Source organism: Ipomoea triloba, chromosome 4, assembly GCF_003576645.1.
Source record: "Ipomoea triloba cultivar NCNSP0323 chromosome 4, ASM357664v1".
NCBI classification, from domain to species: Eukaryota; Viridiplantae; Streptophyta; class Magnoliopsida; order Solanales; family Convolvulaceae; genus Ipomoea; species Ipomoea triloba.
In genome coordinates, this window is record NC_044919.1 from 10,974,328 (window position 1) to 10,997,142 (window position 22,815).

Below are 22,815 nucleotides of genomic sequence, written 5' to 3' on the forward strand. Positions count from 1 at the left end.
CCCACTGCTTCTCATACTCATCTTAGATGTAATCAAAGTCACAACATCTTAAGACCATTTATCTTCTTTCACCTTCACAAGAATTCTGTCATAAAACAAAATCCTTTTATAGTTCTTCATTTGACTAACCTAACAAAATGCAAAACCAAAGTATTGGGAGTGTATAAACCCAGACATATATAACCCTTCTATCTAATCAACATAACTTTACATTACTATATTAGCGAGTCAAATATATGCAAGATAAGGAACCCAAGAAAAAGAGATCATGGTAAGCCAAAGAATTTTATATTTCTAGAAAATGGTAGCTTCGTTTTGCATACATATGGAGTTACTCAACAAATTGAAAATTGCTTTTTAGATTTGTTTAAACTGTTTAGAATAATTATGATAATATTAAAGCATTCCTTGTGGCAGTACAAACAAGATGACTTGACTTTGAAGTATTCTGTATCAGTTCAATTGAAAATTAAGCTAAAACTGCAATATCAGATTCCTTTTGAAATATTACAATTGCTGTTACCTCTGGCCTATATCCTATACAGGTTATAGCATATCCAACACAATTAAGCAAATCTTCATACTGTACAGGGCAAGTGAAGTGATTGACAGTAAGCAGGGCCTTGTGTGTTTCATTTTGCTTTCTAGCTTGCAGTTTCACTATTTATAGAAGCAATCACAACATTTGGCTTACATTTCAGAAGATAAGAACACCAACATAATTGATAATTCTGTACAAAACTAGCAGTTTCTTTATATCTAGTACCTTATCAAGAACATGTGAAGGGGATTTTATTAGGTTCAGTTTTCTTGCCCACAAAAGACGAAATCTCTCCCCCGGGGGCCCCACACCCCGGTCCGACAAGATTTGTGAAACTGGTAAATCACGGTGACTCAATGACCCATTAAGTAAGAGGACCAATGCCTGGTGCCCACAAGGAGTCCACCACATTGGGTGTGATTCCCAATCTCTATGACTGTTAGGGCTCAATCATGCGTCATTGCCAATAATTTGCCACTTAAGAACCAACTGATCTCCCCGTGTGGGCTAGGTTCAGTTTTCTTATGTTGAAGACAAGTGGATGTCTAACGTCCACAAAATCTTCAACATGGCATGAGGTTATCAATAACTTTCAATTAAACCTAGGTTACCTGGCAAATACTCATTCTTACATTTGAGAATTTTTAATAGTATTTCATGCCAAAAATAAAGCCCTATATTCTCAATGGCATCAGATGAGATTAAACATAAACAGTCAAAACAGAAAATAGACAGACAAATCTTCACATTTACAATAAACAAAACAAAGAATCCTAAAACAAAAATCAGCAAAATATTCCAGGCACAGTTAAAACTTTACCAATTCCATCTCTGTACTACAATCCCCAGTTCCACCAACTCAAGAATTGATGCCATTGACCGCTCTAGCACACCTTGTGATGATCTCACACCCTCTGTTATAAGTGTTAGCTTTTCCAGGGCCCTTGCAGTTGTAATATGAAGCACCAGGCATATCACAAGGCACCAAATCTCTTCTCAGAGTCTCATAGCTAATGTACCTCTTTCGCATCAGCAAAACCCTCCGATTGCTCTCAGAATCCATCTCTTCCTCCTCCACAGCCATGGCAGTGCACTCATTGCTCTTTCCAACACAGCCCCTTTTAACCATTACATCAAAGTCGGTGCCTTTCACCGGATTTAGGCCCATTGCTGAAGCCCCACCACAGAGGCTCAACTGGGAATTCAAGAAAAGTAATGATAATAAGATGGTGATGAAGGGTTTGAAATGCTGTTGGGTTTTCAGCATCTTGTGTCCCAAGATTTTCCCTGCTAGTGCTTTTTTCATGATTTGTTATGGGGAGTGAAAAGTGAGATTTGTGGCTGTGAAAGAAATGACATTGAAGTAAAGAGTGGTGGAGTGCAAATTTTGGTGAAATAACTGTACATATAAAACAGACCAATAAGAATATTCTTACATTTATTCAATTATGACTTTATTACAGACTTTTTCTAGGATGACTGATAGTATGATTTGGTAGATTTGAAATGTTGTGATTAGTAAACTAATTCTTCAACTAATTTAGCTAGGTTTGCCCTGTATCACACTACTTCAATGTTATAGTTACATCAGTTGTCCATTTTCACTTTTAATTATGTTTTTTTCTTTTTTTCTAAAATCGCACTCCAACTCACTTAGAGCATCAATATCAGTTCACATTTTGTACAGTTTTTAATATGTCATATAGGAGAGAGAGAGAGAGTTGGACAAGAAATAAGGGGAAAAGAAAAAAAAATAGAAGACTGATATTGAGTCAGTAAAACAAATGAAACTCTTTCTTCTGTTCACTTTTCCAATGCATTTTTACCGTAAAACAGTAAATCAACAAGATTATATATATAAAAAAAAGCATCAATATCAGTTCACATTTTCCAATGCACTTTTATTGTTCCAAAAACTCTATTTTGCAGATGGAATCCTTTCTTCGCTCTCTTACATTCTCTCTCTTCCATGTTGGCTATAATACTCTAAAAAATAGTGAAAGAACCACTTATGTGCATGCTCTTAGTGGCTAAAAATGATGGCTATTAATCTGAATTGTGTTGATTACGAATATACCAAAAGCATCTGTTCACTAGTAACTTAGTGACTAAAACTGGTAGACACTTATAACACAAGAAATTAAATTTGCTGCCAACCTATAACTTAGGGACTAGAAATAGAATTTTCTCAAACAAAAAATTACCCATCCTACCCAAGGTGGCTGAAGCAATGTGTATTCGTAAAGCTCTTAGCTGGTTAAAAGGAATAGGAATGAGAGATGTTAACATCGAGACAGATTCTCAGTTAGTCTACTTTGCTTTACATTCGAACTCATTTAATTATGCTTTTGGCTTTATCATTGATGATGTTAAAGAGGTTGCATCCATGATTAATGGTGTTGACTTCTATTTTGCTAAGCAATCTGCGAATCGTGCTGCTTTCTGGAGGCCGTTTCTGTGTCATGTTGCGGGGAATGTTTTGATTGCCTTCCCCTTTCCTTGTTGATTGTCTTTCTAAAGATTTGGTATGCCATATATATGTGCATCACAAGACTACAGTGAATCTATATAATTCCCATTGCATATAATTCCTTTGTATTCAGCAGTTGTGGTTCAAGACCTTTGACATGTGCAGTGCAAATTTGATACCTTTATTCAAATATGAGAGAAGAAAGAAGAGATAGGGCCATAGTCCATAGATGGTGATTAGTCATTAATGTTGTGGGGGTAATCTTGCTGCCTTACCTACTTGGCTACTCTTTAGTCATGGGAAAGTGCAGGGGTGAGTGAAAATGACCCACCAATAATCCAAAACCATCCATACAAGTTTTGGTGAGATTATTGTACCAATCAAGATCCAGATTAAAGTAATGCCAATTTCTTTGCATTGGATATCAGTTTGACTTTGAGCGATGTTGCTACAGTGTTGCAGAGGCTGAGTTGGATCTGGGCTGGGTTCAATTCAATGCTCATTCAAACTATGGCTGTCCTTGCCTCATCAGTTGTCAAGTCAAGTGTGAAGGGGATTTAAAAATTTTGAATTAGGGATGACAATGTGAGTTAGATCTCGCGCGTTAATATAGACTTACCTCACATAACTTTAGATTATGGATGACAATATGGATTAGATCCCGTAAGTTAACATGGACGGGCTCAAGTACAACCCTCTTGCTATTGTGCTTGGACTGACACATCACGATCTTGTATATTGCATCTTGTGGAGCCACATTCTATGAAATGTAGGCTAAGTCGGGTCGGAGATCTACACTTCTTTTATTTCTTTCTAGTAATTTGCTCGTGAAATTCATTAAAAAAATTAAAATAATTTTATCACGATCTTGTATATTGCATCTTGTGGAGCCACATTCTATGAAATGTAGGCTAAGTCAAGTGGGAGATCCACATTGCTTTTATTTCTTTCTAGTAATTTGCTCATGAAATTCATTAAAAAATTTTGTATATTTCCCAAAATTCTTCACCACAAAGAGAGCTCATTTGCTGCTTGAGCTACCCCATTGGGTTGATTTAACCATCTAATCTATTCTAATGTAAAGATGTGTTGTGTCAACCAACTTGACCAATATGACATTGAAAACATGAATCTAAACTTATATAGTTATGTGATTTTCAATAAGGAACATAAATTAAGCATTTATCTTACTAATGATGTAAAGCTTTCGCAACCATAAAAGAACAAAAATAGGATAAATAATCATCTCCCATCAAGCTTCACCTAATGTTTTGGGGAACAAATATTAATATATGTACAAATGGTCAGCCCCTATTCACGGTTTTGAGCAGCTAATGTACAATGATATAAACCATTGGACGAAAATGCTTGTAAATCTTTGCAAGTTGACTGAAATTAGTTTTACAAGCTATAAATTGAAGAGCGATGGAAAAAGGGGGAAGAATCTCGACCTTAGAGAGTAAGTTTATCCATGCTGCTTGTGTTTCGAGCTATTCCCTGATTTGATCTTCTATCTTCTTGCTCATCATATGAACCTGCTCGGATACCAGAGCTCGCCTCTTCATTATCAGAGCAACCTGGCCTTTCTGTCAGGAATTGCTCCCAGAACACGTCATTCACTCGGGCCGGAGGTGTGGCAGACCCTTGCTTGTTATTTGATGCATTGTGAGCAGAAGACAAATTGGCATTATCTATAGAAGGGTTTCTGGTCTTCTGTGGAATGCTATGATCTGCTACATTGCCATCAATGTTGGATCTTGATTCTGAACATCTAATCATATCGCCCATTTGTGGCATTCTGGCTGAATGTGGGTTAGAGTCAACTTGCAGTGTAGAAGAAGCTAGAGTAAGATTCAATTGACAGGACATTTGCCCATCGACTTCCTCATTAGCAGTCAAGGTATGTTGAAACGAGTTGAGTCTCGGACTTGTGACACCACTTGCTTTACCGGTCAAAGGAGAATCCATCTTCAAGGTAAATGATGTTCCTGTATCTGAAAGCTCGACTGTCTCTGGAGCATATAGAACATCAGCAGTTCTCATTTGCAAATCATTCGGCCATCCTTCAGATAATCTCCTGAGGGGACTACCCCCGTCTTCGTTTGAGCTTTGAGTGCTATGAGAAAGCAAATTAACATCTGAAACAGCTGGAGATAACTCTAGCCTCAGCTTATTTGAGAAATCTTGGTGGCATAGGTTACCAAACTCAGGTCTAGAGCTGCTATGGTTGTCTACCAGGATAGTCTCTTCAACTGGTTGGGAATTTTCAACTTGAGGCAATCTTCTTTTCTTAGTATAAGCTGAAAAATCCATGGATTCTAGCTTTTGAGCAAGACGTTCAACAAAATCGGGATTACGGATGGCCTTTTTGAAACATGCCAACAAATTCTCTTGCCTTTGCTCCATATTACCAACCCGCTGCGTTAGTTCTTCGAGCTGCTGTTTTGCGGTGGACTGTTGCAGTATGAATGTTGAGATGTTGGCCTCGAGATTACTCTTCTCACGAGAAAGCTTATCGATTTCTTCCTCAAATGCAGCTCTTTCTGGATCTACTGTGGAACCTGGAGGATGACTATGACTGTGAATAGGTTTTCTGCGGTGAATGTTCTTAAGGAGATGCTTTTGGCCTCTCAGAAATTCTTCATTTGCAAATTCCCATCTTTCAGGATCAATCTTCCGAAAACCCTATCAAGGTGACATTGGTGTCAATGCAATTTTATGTAATTACATTGGGAATTATGAATCTCGAGAATTTTAAAGCTGAGAAATATGCAGGAGCAGTGACCAAAATATTCAAACAGTTTCATGCAGCAAATTGCATTCTTATCTGTACCTTTCAGTAATCAGACCAACATATGGAATGAATATAAATCGACAAATCAAGGTAAGAAACAGACTGTAAATTTTGGATGGGAAACAAGCCAAAAGTCCTGCTGAAGCAGTTAAAACAATATCCATACAGCTTCAAGCCTTCAACCCAGTAAATTGAATTCTTATCTGTACCTTTTTCAGACCTTTGGTACAGTAATCAGACCATGGCACATACATATATGATATATCCATAACATCATGTTAAAGATTAAAGAACAGACACTAAGGTTTAGAATGGATGACAGAAATCCATACAAACATGTTTAAACAGACATTAAAAGGTCTCATAAGAATCTAAGGAGTTTAAGTGGAGGTACAGTCTTCCTTGCTGGGCTTCTCAGTGGGTATCAAACAAGGGCTTGAAGCTCAGATTTCCATGCATTGTTTGATCTTTTCTTATAAACTCAGAGGTACACATCACATAATTCCTTCCTGAGACTATCATCATCATCATCATTTATTATTATTATTTGGGATAAGGGTCAAATAAGCCCTCAAACTATACCTAATAATGCAATTAAGCCCTCAAACTTAAAAAAGCTTCATTCAAGTCCTTGAAACCTACAAAAAAGTGCAATTAGGCCTATTAGCAGATGATCAACAAGTTAATGCTAAGTTGTAGCTTACTTGACTACTAATTTAGATTCCATGTCACCTTAATTGCTTGTGTATGCTTCCATGTCATTTTTATTACTTATTTAGTTATTTAATGTAATAATTTATTTTTATTAAAATATAAAAACAATTTTTAAAAAAATTAAAATGAAAAAAAAAAATATCCGGTTGATGGCAGCCAAACACCTCCACCGCCCATGTGGTTTAGGTTGTTGCCATGAATGACTATGTAGATGGGGCACTCGTTGGACCTGCCAGTGCCATTGGCGCACAAGCACGAGAAGGGAAGGGTAGTAATTAGTAGTGCCCAAACAATCAGAAACCTATTAACAGAAGCCATTTTCATCAATTCAATAAATGACTCCACTAAACTCATATCAGATCACCAGGCCACCAAGAATTTGACTAAGCACACGGTAATCAAATTAAATGAGATATGCAATGTATTGATACAAGATTAAGAGTTACGGAGTAATAATTAAAAGAGAGTGAGAAAGATTGATAGAGAGATATCATTTTTTTTTTAGTTTGAGGGCTTAATTGCATTATTAGGTATAGCTCGAGGGTTTATTTGACCTTTATCCCTTATTATTTTTATTACTCTGTATAAATTATAAATTTATGCTAAAGATCAAGTTTATGCGAAAGCTAAAGATCAGAATGCATTAGAAACATTATTTTTATCAAGTTCAAAATTGTTTTGAAGTCCATTCAGCTCATTCTAATGTCTGTTAATCCATAACATAGAAACACCCAAGGGAATTTACCTAGAACACTGAACACATTATTTAAAAAAAAAAAAAAAAGAAGAGAAGTTCCCTTGGTGTACCCCATAGGTCCTATATTTCAATGTCAGGAAACTGAGAGTAGTGATGTTCTGAAGGTATCTATGTCTGAAGGAGTTAGATGTTAATTATCTATGTCTAAACTTTTAAAGAAATACAGGTGTATTCTCAAACCTTTATTCAAATGATAAGTGATTTAATAGCAAACAGGTAATAAGCTGTATGCCAAACAACTCTCAAATTCAGTATAGTAGCAACATCTGAACTATGATCAGGCTAGAACACAGGCAGTTAAAAGCAAAGTGCACCCAAAGCTTCAGAAGAATCATTTTCAAGGCATCAAAATCCAGCATTACCTGTTTAATCATTGTCCATAATTCAATGACTAGAAAAGTCGGTCTACATTTCCAAACTTTTTAAAGCAAAAAAGCGCACCAAAGCAATGAGCTTGGGCTTTGCTTTAAAGCAAAAGCGCAAAGCGAAGCGTCGCTTTTTCACATAAAGCGACGCTTATTAAAAAAATTATATATACTCAAAATACTCAAATACCAATGCAAAATAACATAAATAGAAACTCCTAAAGTCACAATATCATAATAATACAAAGTTTAGTCATCAAAATAATGTCATTCAAGTCATTTAGTCATCAAAATATCACATATTCAACAATCAATAATCAATAATTCAATAATAAAGGCATAAATCTTAAATGAATTAAATGTAAATTGAAATTTAAGATTTTAATTATAGCAATTTCAAAACTTAATTTAATACCAAAAAAGGAAACAAAAAACACACACACACACACACAAAATGTGTACTGAAGTGTAAACAATTACTGCCAAGTGTCTGACCAAGACTCCAACTCTATTCCTATTTAACATTTTAACCTCACACCAGTCTTCTTCAAGTCTTCAACGACGTAAATCGTAAGAAGAGAAAGGGAAAGAAAAAAAACAGAGTGAGAAGCATGGGTGATCAGGGAGGAGGCAGGAGGCGGTGGCGAGGCGGCGATGATGATGATCAAGGTAGATTGGCAGAAAGCAGTGAGGGATGAAGAGGGTGAGCAGAGAACGGCGGTATGAGGTTTTTATCGCGACTTAGGGTTAGGTTAGAATTTTGTTTTTGTTTTTTTTGACTGTTGACTTGCACTGTACATGGTAAAGCCTCGCTTTTGGCCTCACTGAAAAAGCGTGCTCAGTCGCACGTTTTTTCACACGGCTGCGCCTTGCTCAAGCGGAGCAACAAGGTGTCGCTTGCCTCGCTTTTTCACTTTAAGCGCAAAAGCAAACGCTTTTAATAAGTTCGCATTTGTCAACTATACAAGCACCTCAGAACAACAAAGCTAACATTGGAATAAGCCAAGGATTAGATCAGAAGTATAACCATGAATTGTCAAATCTAGTCTCTGTTAGGTTGCACCCGAAACACATAAACACTAGCAAATTGAATCCTCCAAGGAACATATAAAAGCACCTCTATATAGTTAAGTTTCCTTATCAATCAAAAACTACAAAAGATAAGATAAACTTCACTTTCAGGTTTTCAGCTAAGATAAGACAAACTTCATTTTAAGTAAGCAATATTGTCCTCACAGCTAACTCATATGACTCGGGCACTCGAGATCCTATGATCAACTGCAGCATGCTTTGAAGATTTGGAACTAAAAGAAATGCTAATTACTAGCATCCTGCACCATACATTAATGTCACTCTAATTTGGTCATCCCCTGGTACCAGCTGTAGCCGTGAGCATTATCTGTCCCTGAAGAGTGACACCCCAAAGTTTCCTCTAATCCATAACCCATTCAACCAAAACATGAAAATGCATCAACCCTCACTCTGTTCATACATATTCCATTCAAAGGCTTCATAAATCATAAATAAAGCACACAAATCAGATATTCACCCAATCCTATCCACTGATCGTCTTAAACAAAAGTTAATTTACTATCTAACATAGCTGACAGAAATAAGACAGAAATTCAATTCCCACTCTTTAGAGGCAGTATACACAAAGACAATGATTTTTCACAGAAATTTCGCTCTAATCCTAAACGCATACACTCCAAACCCTAAAAAAGGATTCACAAATATATGCACATGTATACACTTACCAAGTTTCAGGAATTAATCAAAAATCAAAAGCAAAGCTGGGGCTTTTAGATGAATTCAACAAATTAGAAGTCTGCACGGGTAAAACAGAGAGAGGATTAACATACATAGGTGTTGAGCTGACGTATGAAACTGGAGAAGTTGTTGTGCTTGAAGTAGGTAGGGAGGAGAAGCCGCGCGAATTCCGGAGGGTTCCAAACCACGAAGCTGTTGCCGTTCTCGGACCACTGTACGATTTCATCGGTGCCCGAGTCGTCCACCATGTCATACGTCTTGATAAGGAACGGAGCCGGACCACCGCCGCCCCCGCCGGCCGGCACCGGAGCAAGCCCATCCATTTCCGTTGACTTCCGATGAGCTAGTCCAAGGAGAGAAGAAAGGGAGAAGTTGCAGGTCGACTTTGCGAGCTGTCTAAAATTGACGAGAAGAGATTTTGAAATGATGCAGGTAAAAGCTTGGTAGTTGGTGGATCAAATTGGGTGGATTTAAAGTCGTTGACAATTGGGTTCGATTCAATCTCTTCAATCTGAATTCGAAGCCAAAATCAAGAATTCAATTCTATGAAGCTACCCTGACCAGGGTAGTCGTGATCAAGGTTTGAACCAAACTAATTGGAATCACAACTATAGGAATGGTTGAGTTATCTCAGTTCAAGTCTTTAAAAATAAGAATAAATATCAAATTGGCCACTGAACATAACGGGATATTGTAATCAGGTCACTCGACCAAAAAAATGTTCAATTATATTACTAAACAGCCCAAATCCATCTGAATTCACCTGCTAGTCGATTTTCACCCATTCTTTCACCATTTCTTTCTGATCGTCTGCTAATGTGGCTGATTACATGACAATGTCAAGGTTTATTCTTTTATTTCCCTCGTCTAACCTTCTAGTGTGTAAGCAAAACGACTTAGCCAAGCGATTGCAAATCCCCAATTTGAAATCCTCAACACTGAAACAAAATCCCAATTCGAAAGAAACCCCCAAATCAGAAAACCCCAAAGCTTACTTGCGTTGTTGGTTCGTTGTTTGAAGAGTTTGAAGGCTTTCACTTCGCATTTTCAACTACAGAAGTTGAGGTATGATTTTCTGAGTTATTTTATAGTTGGGTCTAGGTTTTTTGTTTGTTTTTTAGGAAAAGCATGACACTTTCTGTTGTTTGTAAACTAAAATGGAGACATATGTAGTTTGCTTTGCTTTATGTGGTCCATGGTTGTCTTTTTTCTGAGCATTGACTCGTCGAATGGAAATAATGTTGTTGTCGTTTTGGTGTGCATTCTTTAATGGAACATAGAGTCATTCATGTGGTCCCTAAACCCTAATAATAAAGTAGAAAAATGGTCAAGTTGTTGAATGGAATATTGAGTCAGCAGTTCAAAGTGAAGCTAAAGGGGAAAACATGTTCATGTAGAACTTGGGACCTCACAGGTATACCTTGTCCACATGCATGTTGTGCCATATTTGATCTAGGCAAAGATCTAGAAGAATTCATTGATGAATGCTACTCAAAGGAAGTTTACAATAGGATTTATAGTCACACTATCCAACCACTGAATGGTGAGATAAGCCCATTTACCAAGGCCTATGACCGGAAGGCCAAAGAAAAAGAAAACCCGTGAGCCTAATGAACCCCCTGTTGGAAAAATTTCTAGGCAAGGTCGAATTATGACATGATACATGGCTTCTACTAATGTATTTTGTAACTGCACTGAAATGTGACTCTATTACATTATATTATAAGAACCAATACCGCCTCGCATGACCTCTCATATGGGAGAATCACTACATGCCATCTGAGCAAAAGGTGCTTGGGCATTCATCATGAGGTTAATGCATCTACAAAATACAATTAAGTCCAGGTTTACTCATAAACCTAAAATTAAACCATACAATTGCAACTAAAACTACAAGTCCAAAACCTACAACTTTAACAACCTTTACACAATTATGATGGTCAATTGTAGTCATTTTCTTTGTTGCTTCTTCAATACTGTCCAATCTCTGTTGGACCACCAACACTTCATCTCTTAAACTTTCAACAATCTTTTTGCACTCCATTAAATCAATTTTGTTAGATTCATACTCTATAGCTTCAAGCCCTTGTATGATATCCTCAACATAAACGAAACAAACCACATCCACTAACTTGAAAATAAAAGTGGGTAAACCCTAATCAAAACTAAAACAAAATATGAAAAAACAAAAGTAAAAAATCTAACCTTCCAATTTTGACATCCAACAAATTTCCTTCCACTATCCCGAGCTGTGCATAATGGGTATTTCAACCCACATTTACAGTACAAACACAACTCGTATTGGAGAGTAAAATTTCGATTGGACATTCTTGGAGAACTTGAAGGCGACCTTGAATTGGAAATTTCCATTACGTTTCTTGTACACCTGCACCTAGGGTTTCTGTAACAACAAGAGAAATAAAAGAACAAGAATAACTACTGGAGAAGGAACGCCTATGGAGCTTGAATGGGAGTTTTTTTTTTCGAATTGGGGATTTGCAATCGCTTGGCTACGTCACTATGCTTACACACTGGAAGGTTAGACGAAGGAAAATAAAAGAATAAACCTAGATATTTCCATGTAATCAGCCACATCAGCGGACAACCGGAAAGAAGGGATGGAAACCGGCTAGCAGGTGAATTCGGATGGATTTGCGCTGTTTAGTGATGTAAATGAACGTTTTTTTTGGTCGAGTGTCTTGATTGCACTGTCCTGTTACGTTGAGTAGCCAATTTGGCTCTTATTCCAAAATAATGCTATTTCCTATTTATTTCAATTGTACTATTTTTGGTTCTATAGTTTTTTAGTTGATTTTTAGTAAGATCATTATATAGGGGGTGTTTGGCAATCAGCTAATAACTGATAGCTGATTTGGTTAGTTGATAACTAACAGATGATTCTATTAACTGATTTGACTAATTGATTGTATTAACTGGTTATACAAAAGTGTTTGGCTAATTCATGAATTCTTTAATTACTTTTACAATTTATTTGTATTTATTTATTTATTTATTATTATTATTATTAAACTTTTCAAGTATTTTTTTATTAGTATTATTAATTCTATAATTATAGAGGAAGACTCCATAGCTCATAATAGTTGAACATCAAAAACATCAATTCAAACAAAATCAGAATAAACATAAGTCAATAATAATAATTCAACATAATAGTTAATACAACTAATACAAGTAATAATACTCTAGGAATGACGCCTAGCTGCAACCAAACTAGATGCAATGTGTATAGCGAATAATTGTCATTTCTTGAATTCTCATATTATCATCACTTGATACAAAGTTAGCTTCAACATCTTGAAAAATATTTGAAGGTATGAACTCTGGATCTTGATCAATGAATCTAAAACCGGGGTCACCAATTGTGTTTTTTCTTATGTAGTTGTGCAATGCAAAACATGAGCAAATAAGTTTGTTTTGATCTATTAATGAATATATAAGCATCTTTTGCAATATCTTCCACCGAGCCTTAAGAACACCAAAAGCCCTCTCAATGCAACTTCTTAAAGATGAATGAGCTCGATTAAATACTTTAGATCCCCTTGGGTTTGCTCCACGAAACTCTGATTGATGGTATCTAGTCTTAGAGTAAGGTGTCAAATATCCATTTCTTTCTGGGAAGCCTTTATCCACCAAGTAATACTTTCTTGAGCATAACAACAAAAAATTTGATCTATCTTAGTTTCTAGTTCAAATTCAAACTCTTCTCCCCGAAAAGCCTCAAACTTTGGATTTTTCGTAATGTTCAAATCCAACCACTCATATGTAGCACTAATAGTTTCCTTTTCAAGATCCCATCCTAATCCTGTCTCTCTTCCTTTGAGTTGTTTCCACAAACCCCATCTAGCTCTCATCCAATCTACCTTGTTTTTTTTTTTTTGTTTTATTTTATCCCATTCAGGGTTTGTTTTTTTTGTTTTGTTTTTTTTTTTTTGAAATTCTGCCTCTATCTTCTTCCACAATAACCTTTGAGAGGTTACTCCACCGCTTTTTCCTTTATTGTTTTCAACGTATTGTATGCAAAGATCACAAAGAAGGTGAAGTAGTTTTTTTTTCAATTTGGTGCCATTTAAGTAACATAATAATAAATTAGTGTTCACTCATGACATTCCATGCTGCTTTAGGATATAAGATAAATGCTAATATGAATCACAAAGACCTCTAACACAAAGAACTACTTCAAAATTAAATTACAGAATTAACAGAAGATTAGTAAGAGAATTTATACTGCAATGTGAAGTGATTAGCAATATAATAATGGGAAGGTGATTAGCAACAATTAGAAGTGATTAGCAATAATGGGAAGTGATTAGCAATAATTCAAAGTAATTAACAATAACAGAACTACTTTAAGCATGAATGACATTAAATGATTAGCAAAAAATTTATACTATTATGGGAATTGATTAGCAAATTTTTATTACAAATCACCAGACAAATTATTCTCATCCTATTAACTTTAGCAAAGCAACAAGAAAACATCCATTTTTACTTCTCACATGTGAAGGTAGGCAGGTAGTTGTAAAGAGAAGATATAACACATTCACACCACATGCAATGTAGCACAAAAGCAATAAAACCATTCAAACACAAGTACATAACATCCCCTTTCAAAAAAAAAAAAAGTACATAACATCCAACAAACACAAATAGATCATATCACGGGAGATAGAGTGAAAAAATGAACGACGACCGGAAGGTGTATTAGCTGCGAATGATGTGAACTGACGCAAATACCCTCAATTTTAACATTAAGTTGACGCAAACCTAACGGAAGATCGACCATATTGGATGAGTTTTTGAAAGTCAAGAGACCATATTGGGTGCAATTGAAAGTTGAAATGTAAAATTGAGAATGAGCAATAATCGAGAGACCATTTTGGAAAAAAATTATTTATAATAACTATATATACTTTTCAACTATTGAAAAGTTTTAACTTGTAGGCCCACTACAAAATGATTTAATGCATATAATAAACTTTATGAGATATAGCGCTTAAAAATGCAAATTCCAACAATATCAAAACCATAGGATATGTTTTCACTTGCAAAATAAATTCTCATGAAACTAAATTACATAACTCAAATCATAATATTATACACTTAATTTAATTATATGCATAAAACAAACTCATTAAAAATATGAATATATAATCAAATATTCATACTTAATCAAAGTGGGCATCACAATCCAAAAACAACAATAATAACAATGTTACTATATATTGATTCCTTAGCTCAAAATCGATAATCTTTATTATTGTAATAATAATTATGTGACAGTAATAACGAAACAATCAATTTCCTCAATCGTAATCCCTGATATTTAATAGCAATAACTATAAAATGTTACAAAATATTATCATTATTAACACATATGTTTTGTTATAAATGAATGATTATTTGTAACAATTGTGATATTATTGTGGTGATTATTTTGCATTTTTGGATTGTATAGATGGATAATAATCATTTTCCTTGCCCATTTTCTGGAAAATGACACACAGTTTTTTGCTCTGTAGCCAAACACAAGAAAGGAAAATGATTTTTGAAAAATAACTCATTTTCCAGAAATCATTTTCCTGTTTTCCAAACACACTCTTTATAGGTGACAACTCACTTTTAGTCCCTTTTTATTAGAAAATTCACATTTGGTCATAGTATTATTGTGGCATGATCATTTTTTGTCCTTCATTATAAAGTCGTTGAAATACCGTTAAATACAAGGACTTTTTGATCTTTTTATATAAAGTAGGTTGACTTGCTATATTTTTTATGTTTATTTTTTTGAAAAAAATCATAATTGACCGAAATGTAATTAATGAAATTGAAATTATTTTATTGATATATGACAAAAAATGATAATATCACAATAATACTAAGACCAAATAAAAAATTTTGATAAAAAAGAACTAAATCTGTAACCTATAAATCTACAATAAAAATGAAATTAACCCATGTAATGATATTATAAAGTAAGATCTGATTTTAAAAGTGGAAGTGAATTTAATAGATAAAAATAGGGTTATATGTTTGTTTGGTTAGTAGCGAATCCGCCGTTTTCAGCGTTTTGACCATGGTCAAAACGATGGTCAAAACGCTGAAAACCTTGTTTGGTTAATGGCGGTTTGGAGCAGCGGATTTGCTCCAAACCGCCAATATACAAAACGCTGCATATAGCAGCGTTTTGCATTTGGCGTTTTGGGGAAAGTATTACTTTCCCCAAAACGCCCTTATATATATAAAAAAAAAATTTAAAACTTACAGTTTGCCCAGCGCACCGCCTGCGCTGGGCAAACTGATTGAATGAAAAATGGAGCCTTGAGGCGAGCCTCAAGGCTCCACTCCCCACTTATCCCACCGATGTGGGATAAGTGGGGAAACAAAGGGGAGCCGTGTGGCTCCCCTCCCCCCACCCCCCTCCCCTTTTTTATTTTTTTTTTGTTTTTTTTTAATTTTAAAACATTATTATTATTGTTATTATTTATTATTTATTATTTATTGTTATATATATATATATTTATTTATTTATGTATGTATTAAAACATTATTATTATTGTTATTATTTATACATATATATATATATATATATATATATTATGTATACTCTTTTGGTCATTTTAAATGTTAACTGCTAATCTAAACAGCTAATTTTACCAAACATCTTTTTACAAACTGCTAATACAATCCACTGGTCAAACCCGCTAATATAATCCGCTATTTGATAACCGCTAACACAATCCGCTACCGCTAAAATCTAACCGCTCATAACCAAACAAGCCCAATAGAAGATTTGTTTGACTTTTTTCTGAAAAGATAGATCTTGGGACGTGTCATAGCAAGAAGCGATTGATCACAAAATCTGATTTTGAAAATATGGTATCACCAAAGACAGACCACACCAGATTCATCCCCTCTGGACACAAAACTCATGCAACCCTCACACAGAATACAAGAGCGTCCACATACCGACAAAACATGTGACACTTGTGGCACTTGACAATCTTGCCCTGCACCTATATATGTCCGTTAATATAATCATTGTCGTCGTATTATAAGATTATAAGAAGCAGCTCGCCGGGGGAATCTCATTTTACGAATAAAAAAAAACCTCAGGGGCCTCCTGATAACACATCACTCATAGCCTTGGACTCTCGTTTTCCTGGCCGGAGAAGTGAGATGGCGACGGCGGCGGCGGCAGCGGAGCAACCCAGGTGCTGCAAGACTGGGCCCGGCTATGCTAGCCCCAAGGAAGCCATGAAAGGTCCTAGGGAGTCCCTCATTTATGTCACGTGCGTCTATTCAGGTATCCTTCTTTTTCCCCCCCCTTTCGTGGTTTCGGAATCGCCGATTCCGGTTCGGAAATCTCGTGAAATTCCGATTCCGATTCACGAATATCATCGTCTCCCTTTCCCCGTCGGACTCGGATATCCCAAAAAACAGCGAATTTTAGGTTGTTATCATTATCGGGTTTTATCACTTTTATGTTACAAAATAATTAATTAATTTTCTCGGTGCCTGGAAAAAGAATGTTATTATTATTATTATTTTTTCTTTCGATGCATCCAAGGAATTGAAAATTAAGATTAAAGTTTTTTTTTTTTTTTTTTTCTTTGAAGAGGATTAAAGCTCCTATTTAACCTTTCAAAAAAAAAGCTCCTATTTTAAAATTATGAAATTTATGCGAGTTGATTACGAGATATTCGATACTACAAAAATACGAATTAAATAAAAAAAATTCGTATTTCATTTAAAATGACACTTCAATTCTCAATTTTGCCAGGGTGTAATAAATCTTGAATTCTAGCATTAGTTTTTCTTTTTTATTTTATTTTATTTTATTTTACATTTAAATTTTTTTTTATGATCAATAATTGAATGGTTATAAATTTTAGTGTTAAAATAGTAGTGTATTGTCATACGGCACGTTTGTCATCATGAGTCTTGGTCTACTTGGATAAGATCAAAAGAAGATAGGCAACATATTTTCAGCTTAGGTTGATAATTTATCTTAGAAAAAATTCTAATTTATGTCATTCAAAAATATGCCAATTATCAATTTCACATAAATTTTCTAAATTATTTGTGTTATAATTGTCACCATTCAATTTTTAATACGTAGCATATATTGTCATTCTCATGAATAGTAGTGGTGCAAATGTGGTTATCTGTTTTTCTTTGTTCAAAACTACGTTTTTTTCTCCATTTTTTCTTCTTCGTTTTCACATTTTGAAAATTAAAGGCCAACATTCACATCACAACATTGATCATTGACATATTTGTGAGAAGCATAATCAAAATTTTCTTTTTTATCTTACCTTATTATCTTTTAGTACCATGAATTTTCTCATTGGGCCAAGGAATCTTTATAATTTGATTGGATAAATATTGAATCTATCGTCACTATTCTTAATAATTTAATTAGATAAAAACAAACATTGTATGTCACATTGTCACCGGATGCCTGGTTTTAACAATTATTATACTATGACCCAGGTCCACTTTTGTAATGTGAGCCTATACCAAAAATGGTTTCTACATTAATTAATATATTATGTGTAAGTTAACTATAGACACATAATATGCAATTATTATACCATTATTATGGTTCACCTTATAAAGTGAACCACTAATATAAGGTACATTCTTATTATATTAAAAAGTACATTTTTAATCAATTAAAAATTCATTTTTATAAGGTACATTATTTGATAGGCAATACTATCAAATAATGAACTTTCAGTATACATAATGTACATTTAATATATTAAAAATGTACATTTATTCATGATCCACAATATAATTTACACATATTATGTTAATTACATGCACATAATATGTTAACTTCAAGTTGAACCCAAGTCTATAGTATAATTTTCCCTTTTTTAACGCATTAGTAAACAAACACAAATGAAAAAAAATTACAATTCTTTTACTTTCTACCAAATACTAGAAAAAATGAAATATTTGTGAAAAAATGATTTTATTATTATTATTATTATTATTATTATTATTATTATTAAATCATCCTTTTCCGGGGACGGACCCTAAAATCTCATATTTCGAGACTCCACGTCTCCACCTAAACCCTAAACCCTAAAAAAAAAAAACCTTAAAAACACTTATAAAAATTAAAAAACGATTACCTATGGTGTTCTAGAATATTCCATCTCTAATTACACATTAGTCCAGTAGTCAACACATTTCTCACGAGATTTTATATTTGAAATGAAATTTGGAATACGATATTTGTGGCATGGTGTATTGTCCAATTAAATAATCTTAATTTATTAGTACTTCTCTCAAAACAAATCCAATGAAGAGCAGATTTGATGCGATTTGTTGTCAAAAAATTATTATAGCAAAATGCGTGCATTCTTTTTTAAGATTCCTTTTTGTATTTAAGGATTTGATTTCTGACATGGAGTCTTACTTATTGTGGCCAGCAAATGCTATTTTTACCTTATTTTACATATTTAGTTTAATGACCTAAGTTTACTCAAATGGTTTATAATTTCAATTTTTTTATTAGTTATATGCATGACCATCTTTAATTCCCAAATTATGCACAAAGTAGTGACTTTAGTCTTTTGGGGACTATTTCTACTACCAATTTGTGACTTAATAAAGTGGTTGATTTGGTCCTTCAAGGACTAAAATCGCCACACCGTGCTCACCTCTACCTGTGCACTTTGTGGGAGTTTGTGCATAAGGAGTCTTCATTACATTTGATCAATCTTTTGAGCTTTGGTCTCTCAGTGACCATGTCTTCAGTAGGAATCAAACCTCCACCTTGCTACTGGAGCAAGACTTTCAAGGTGACCCTTGAATCATTGAGCTAAGCCCTACAAGGCTAGACCCCAAGTTTGGGTCGATTAAAACAGTTGGACAATAGTCATGGAAGTCAAATTTCGCTAAGGAGTCTGTAACAACTCACTTGTCAAGTCAAGGAATTCGAAATTTACCATTAGCAAGAATTAGATAGTTGAGTTGAACAATTTTGAGTGATAACGTTGGAAATAGTTGAACCATCTACCTTGTAAACCATTTTCTAGAGGAATAGAAAAGCTATATAGATGTAGGAGCTGACAGTTCTATTTACAGTTTCAATATTTCAGTGATAAAAATTTGTGCTGGTTCATCCATGCAGGAACAGGAACAGAGAAGCCTGATTACCTGGCTACTGTTGATGTTGATCCTAATTCACCAACATTTTCCAAAATAATCCACAGGCTACCAATGCCTTACATAGGCGATGAACTACACCATTCTGGCTGGAATTCCTGCAGTTCTTGCCATGGCGATCCATCTGCTACTCGAAGATATCTCGTCCTGCCTTCACTAATGTAAGTAGCTCGATCTATATACATTTCCCGCCTTTGGGTCTGCCTTGCAGTCTTCAGATTAGTGTATTTCGCCATTGCCATGTCTTACAAGAGGTGCGTGAGGTACTATAATTGTTTCGGGTTCAAATTTGTGCATCTATGCCATATCGGTACTACTAAATGCTCAGAAGTTTAAGTTTATTTAGTCTGTTTTTTTTTAGTACTACTGGCTCTGTTACAATGTAGTATCTGTGTATCTGTTCATAGCTACCTTCTCAACCTATTGAAGCACAACGAATCAACAGTTTATTTAGTCTGTTGATTTGGTTACATTAGATGAATTTTTACTGTTTCAGATCAGGGCGGGTATATGCGATTGACACAATAAAGGATCCGAAAGCTCCCAGTTTGTATAAAGTTGTTGAACCTGATGATATTATAAGCAAGACTGGATTGGCGTTTCCACACACAGCTCATTGCCTTGCTTCAGGCGACATAATGCTGTCGTGCCTTGGTGATAAAGATGGGAATGCGGAGGGGAATGGGTTTCTTCTTCTTGATTCTGATTTCAATGTGAAGGGGCGGTGGGAAAAGCCGGGGCACAGTCCACAGTATGGGTACGATTTTTGGTACCAGCCTCGACACAAGACGATGATCAGCTCTTCTTGGGGAGCTCCCACCGCCTTCACGAAAGGCTTCAATCCTCAGCATGTTTCTGATGGGCTGTACGGTCGCCATTTGCATGTCTATAGCTGGCCTGATGGCGAGTTGAAACAGACGCTGGATCTTGGAAATACCGGGCTTCTACCCTTGGAGGTAAGGAGGCTCACTCTTTCGCTCCTCCCTTTCCATAAACACTAAGTTGCGTTTACTTCAATTCTCCATTTTTCGTATTTCACTTGTCTCGAACCCGTTGCAGATAAGATTCCTGCATGATCCATCTGAAGCAACCGGGTTCGTGGGGTGTGCCTTGACCAGCAACATGGTTCGTTTTTTCAAGAAACCAGATGACTCGTGGGGCCATGAGGTAATGTTGTGTGTTTGGCAATCATGAAATGCACACGTGCACCATAGTCTCTTTTTTATCGGGTGGTGCAGAGATTTAAACCTTATGTACTGATATCAAATTGAAGCATGTGTTCCATCTCAACTAAAAACCTAAGCTGATAGTTGGATTTATATATTACTCCGTATATGCTTAACGGTTTGGCAGCTGAATAGCTAAGTACTGCAGGTAGCAGCGTCAGTGAAACCACTGAAAGTGCAGAATTGGATTCTTCCTGAAATGCCCGGGCTCATTACTGATTTCCTGATCTCGTTGGATGATCGCTTCCTCTACTTCGCCAATTGGCTGCACGGTGATATTAGACAGTATAACATCGAGGATCGAGCAAACCCGAAGCTGGCAGGGCAAGTCTGGGTTGGTGGATTGATCCGAAAAGGAAGCTCTGTAGTTGCAGAGGCTGAAGATGGTACAACATACCAGGTGGATGTCCCAGATATCCAGGTATTTGCAGACCATTTATTCTATTACAATGCATCAAACTTGGTTCCATTCCAATCTGTTAAGATTAAACGCTTATCACTACGCTAAACCAACCTCGTCCAAAACAATCTGATTCTTGTACACCAGTGGAGAGCCTAACATTTCATCTGATCGCGATTTGCAGGGAAAGAAGCTGAGAGGAGGACCGCAGATGATACAGCTGAGCCTAGACGGGAAGAGGCTATACGCGACAAACTCGCTGTACAGCACCTGGGACAAGCAGTTCTATCCAGATCTGGTGGAGAAAGGCTCCCACATTATACAGATAGATGTGGACACACACAAAGGTGGGCTCTCCATTAACCCTAACTTCTTCGTCGACTTCGGAGCTGAGCCTGATGGTCCAGCCTTGGCTCATGAGATGAGGTATCCTGGTGGTGACTGCACTTCTGATATCTGGATTTAAGCAAGCTACCATGTACCAATCAATAAAGCCTTGTAGCCAGTAGCCATGAGATATTAGCATTTCATGCATGTTAAATAACCCAGGGATATGCATGCATGTTTGATCAAACACACTCGATCTCTGTCTCATAATTTCTCTAATAATTTCAAATAAATTATGAGGACCTCTCCCTTACATCTGTTTTTCACTTCCTAATAGCCAATGGAGGGTTACTCTTTAGAATCACATAATAAAAGCCTTGGCAAATTATATTCTGGGTTATAGTTTAAAACGAAGTCGTTTTATATTAAGTGTCAACTAATGTATCATGTTTAATAATATTATTTTGTACCAGTGTTGCAAAAATCTCGACTAGGCGCCGGCTGGCTGCTTAGGCGCCTAGGCTTCTAGGCACCAACTAGGTCGCCTAGTCAGTCAATTAGCTATTGTCCTTTTTTTTTAAATGGGTTATTTACTCAAAATGATATCGTTTTTTTTTTAGTACTACTGACTCTGTTACATTGTACTACGGGCGCCTATGCGCTGATTAATCGCATCCTAGGTGCTAGGCCCTCGAGGAGCGTCTAGCTATTTTTTCAACAATGTTCAGTACTATGTTCATAATCCTAAATCGTAATTTAATAAATATTAAAATGAATGTACATCATATGTATTTTCATTCACTTTATAGTAGGTTCATAATGTTCTCTTTATATGCTCATAAATACAAAGCTTAATGTGTATAAACATTACACTACTGACACATACATCATGTTTTTTTTGAGGAAAATACATCATGTTTAATAATGTTCATTTTGTATTATATGTTCATAATATTTGTTCTATATGATCATAAATCTAAACATTAATAATATACATAAACACTAAACTACTTCTACACCAAATCTATTTTCTTTCACTTTGACCCTGTTTGGTAAATGGCTGTTAGCTGATTGGGTTGGCTGTTTGGGTTAGAAAGTATGATTTCTTGATAACATTAGCTGATGGTAGAAAGTTGTTTGATAGATTAGCTGTTAGCTGATAGCTGTTTGGTATACTTTCGTTTCTCAAAAAGCTAATTGAAAATGCTGTTTTGAGTAGCCTTTTGAATTTTAGTATTTTGGAGTTAC

At 35.5% G+C, this 22,815-nt stretch overlaps 3 protein-coding genes across 3 annotated transcripts; 1 reads left to right on the forward strand and 2 right to left on the reverse strand.

Moving 5' to 3' along the window:
- Positions 1–1,148: 1,148 nt before the first annotated feature.
- LOC116017189 (protein RALF-like 24) lies at positions 1,149–1,916 on the reverse strand. Its single transcript, XM_031257723.1, has one exon. It carries the CDS (start codon positions 1,845–1,847, stop codon positions 1,401–1,403), a length of 447 nt encoding a protein of 148 aa, XP_031113583.1. The 5' UTR covers positions 1,848–1,916; the 3' UTR covers positions 1,149–1,400.
- Positions 1,917–4,227: 2,311 nt separating this feature from the next.
- Positions 4,228–10,012, reverse strand: LOC116016662 (heat stress transcription factor A-5). Its single transcript, XM_031257021.1, has 2 exons — positions 9,504–10,012; positions 4,228–5,696 (listed from the first exon to the last, which is right to left on the reverse strand). Exons 1-2 carry the CDS (start codon positions 9,732–9,734, stop codon positions 4,464–4,466), a joined length of 1,464 nt encoding a protein of 487 aa, XP_031112881.1. The 5' UTR covers positions 9,735–10,012; the 3' UTR covers positions 4,228–4,463.
- A 6,469-nt stretch (positions 10,013–16,481) lies between these two features.
- LOC116016819 (selenium-binding protein 2-like) lies at positions 16,482–21,960 on the forward strand. The gene is made up of 6 exons (XM_031257242.1): positions 16,482–16,735; positions 19,580–19,775; positions 20,111–20,570; positions 20,674–20,781; positions 20,989–21,261; positions 21,425–21,960. The coding sequence occupies exons 1-6, from the start codon at positions 16,609–16,611 to the stop codon at positions 21,704–21,706; spliced, it is 1,446 nt and encodes a 481-aa protein (XP_031113102.1). The 5' UTR covers positions 16,482–16,608; the 3' UTR covers positions 21,707–21,960.
- Positions 21,961–22,815: the final 855 nt, after the last annotated feature.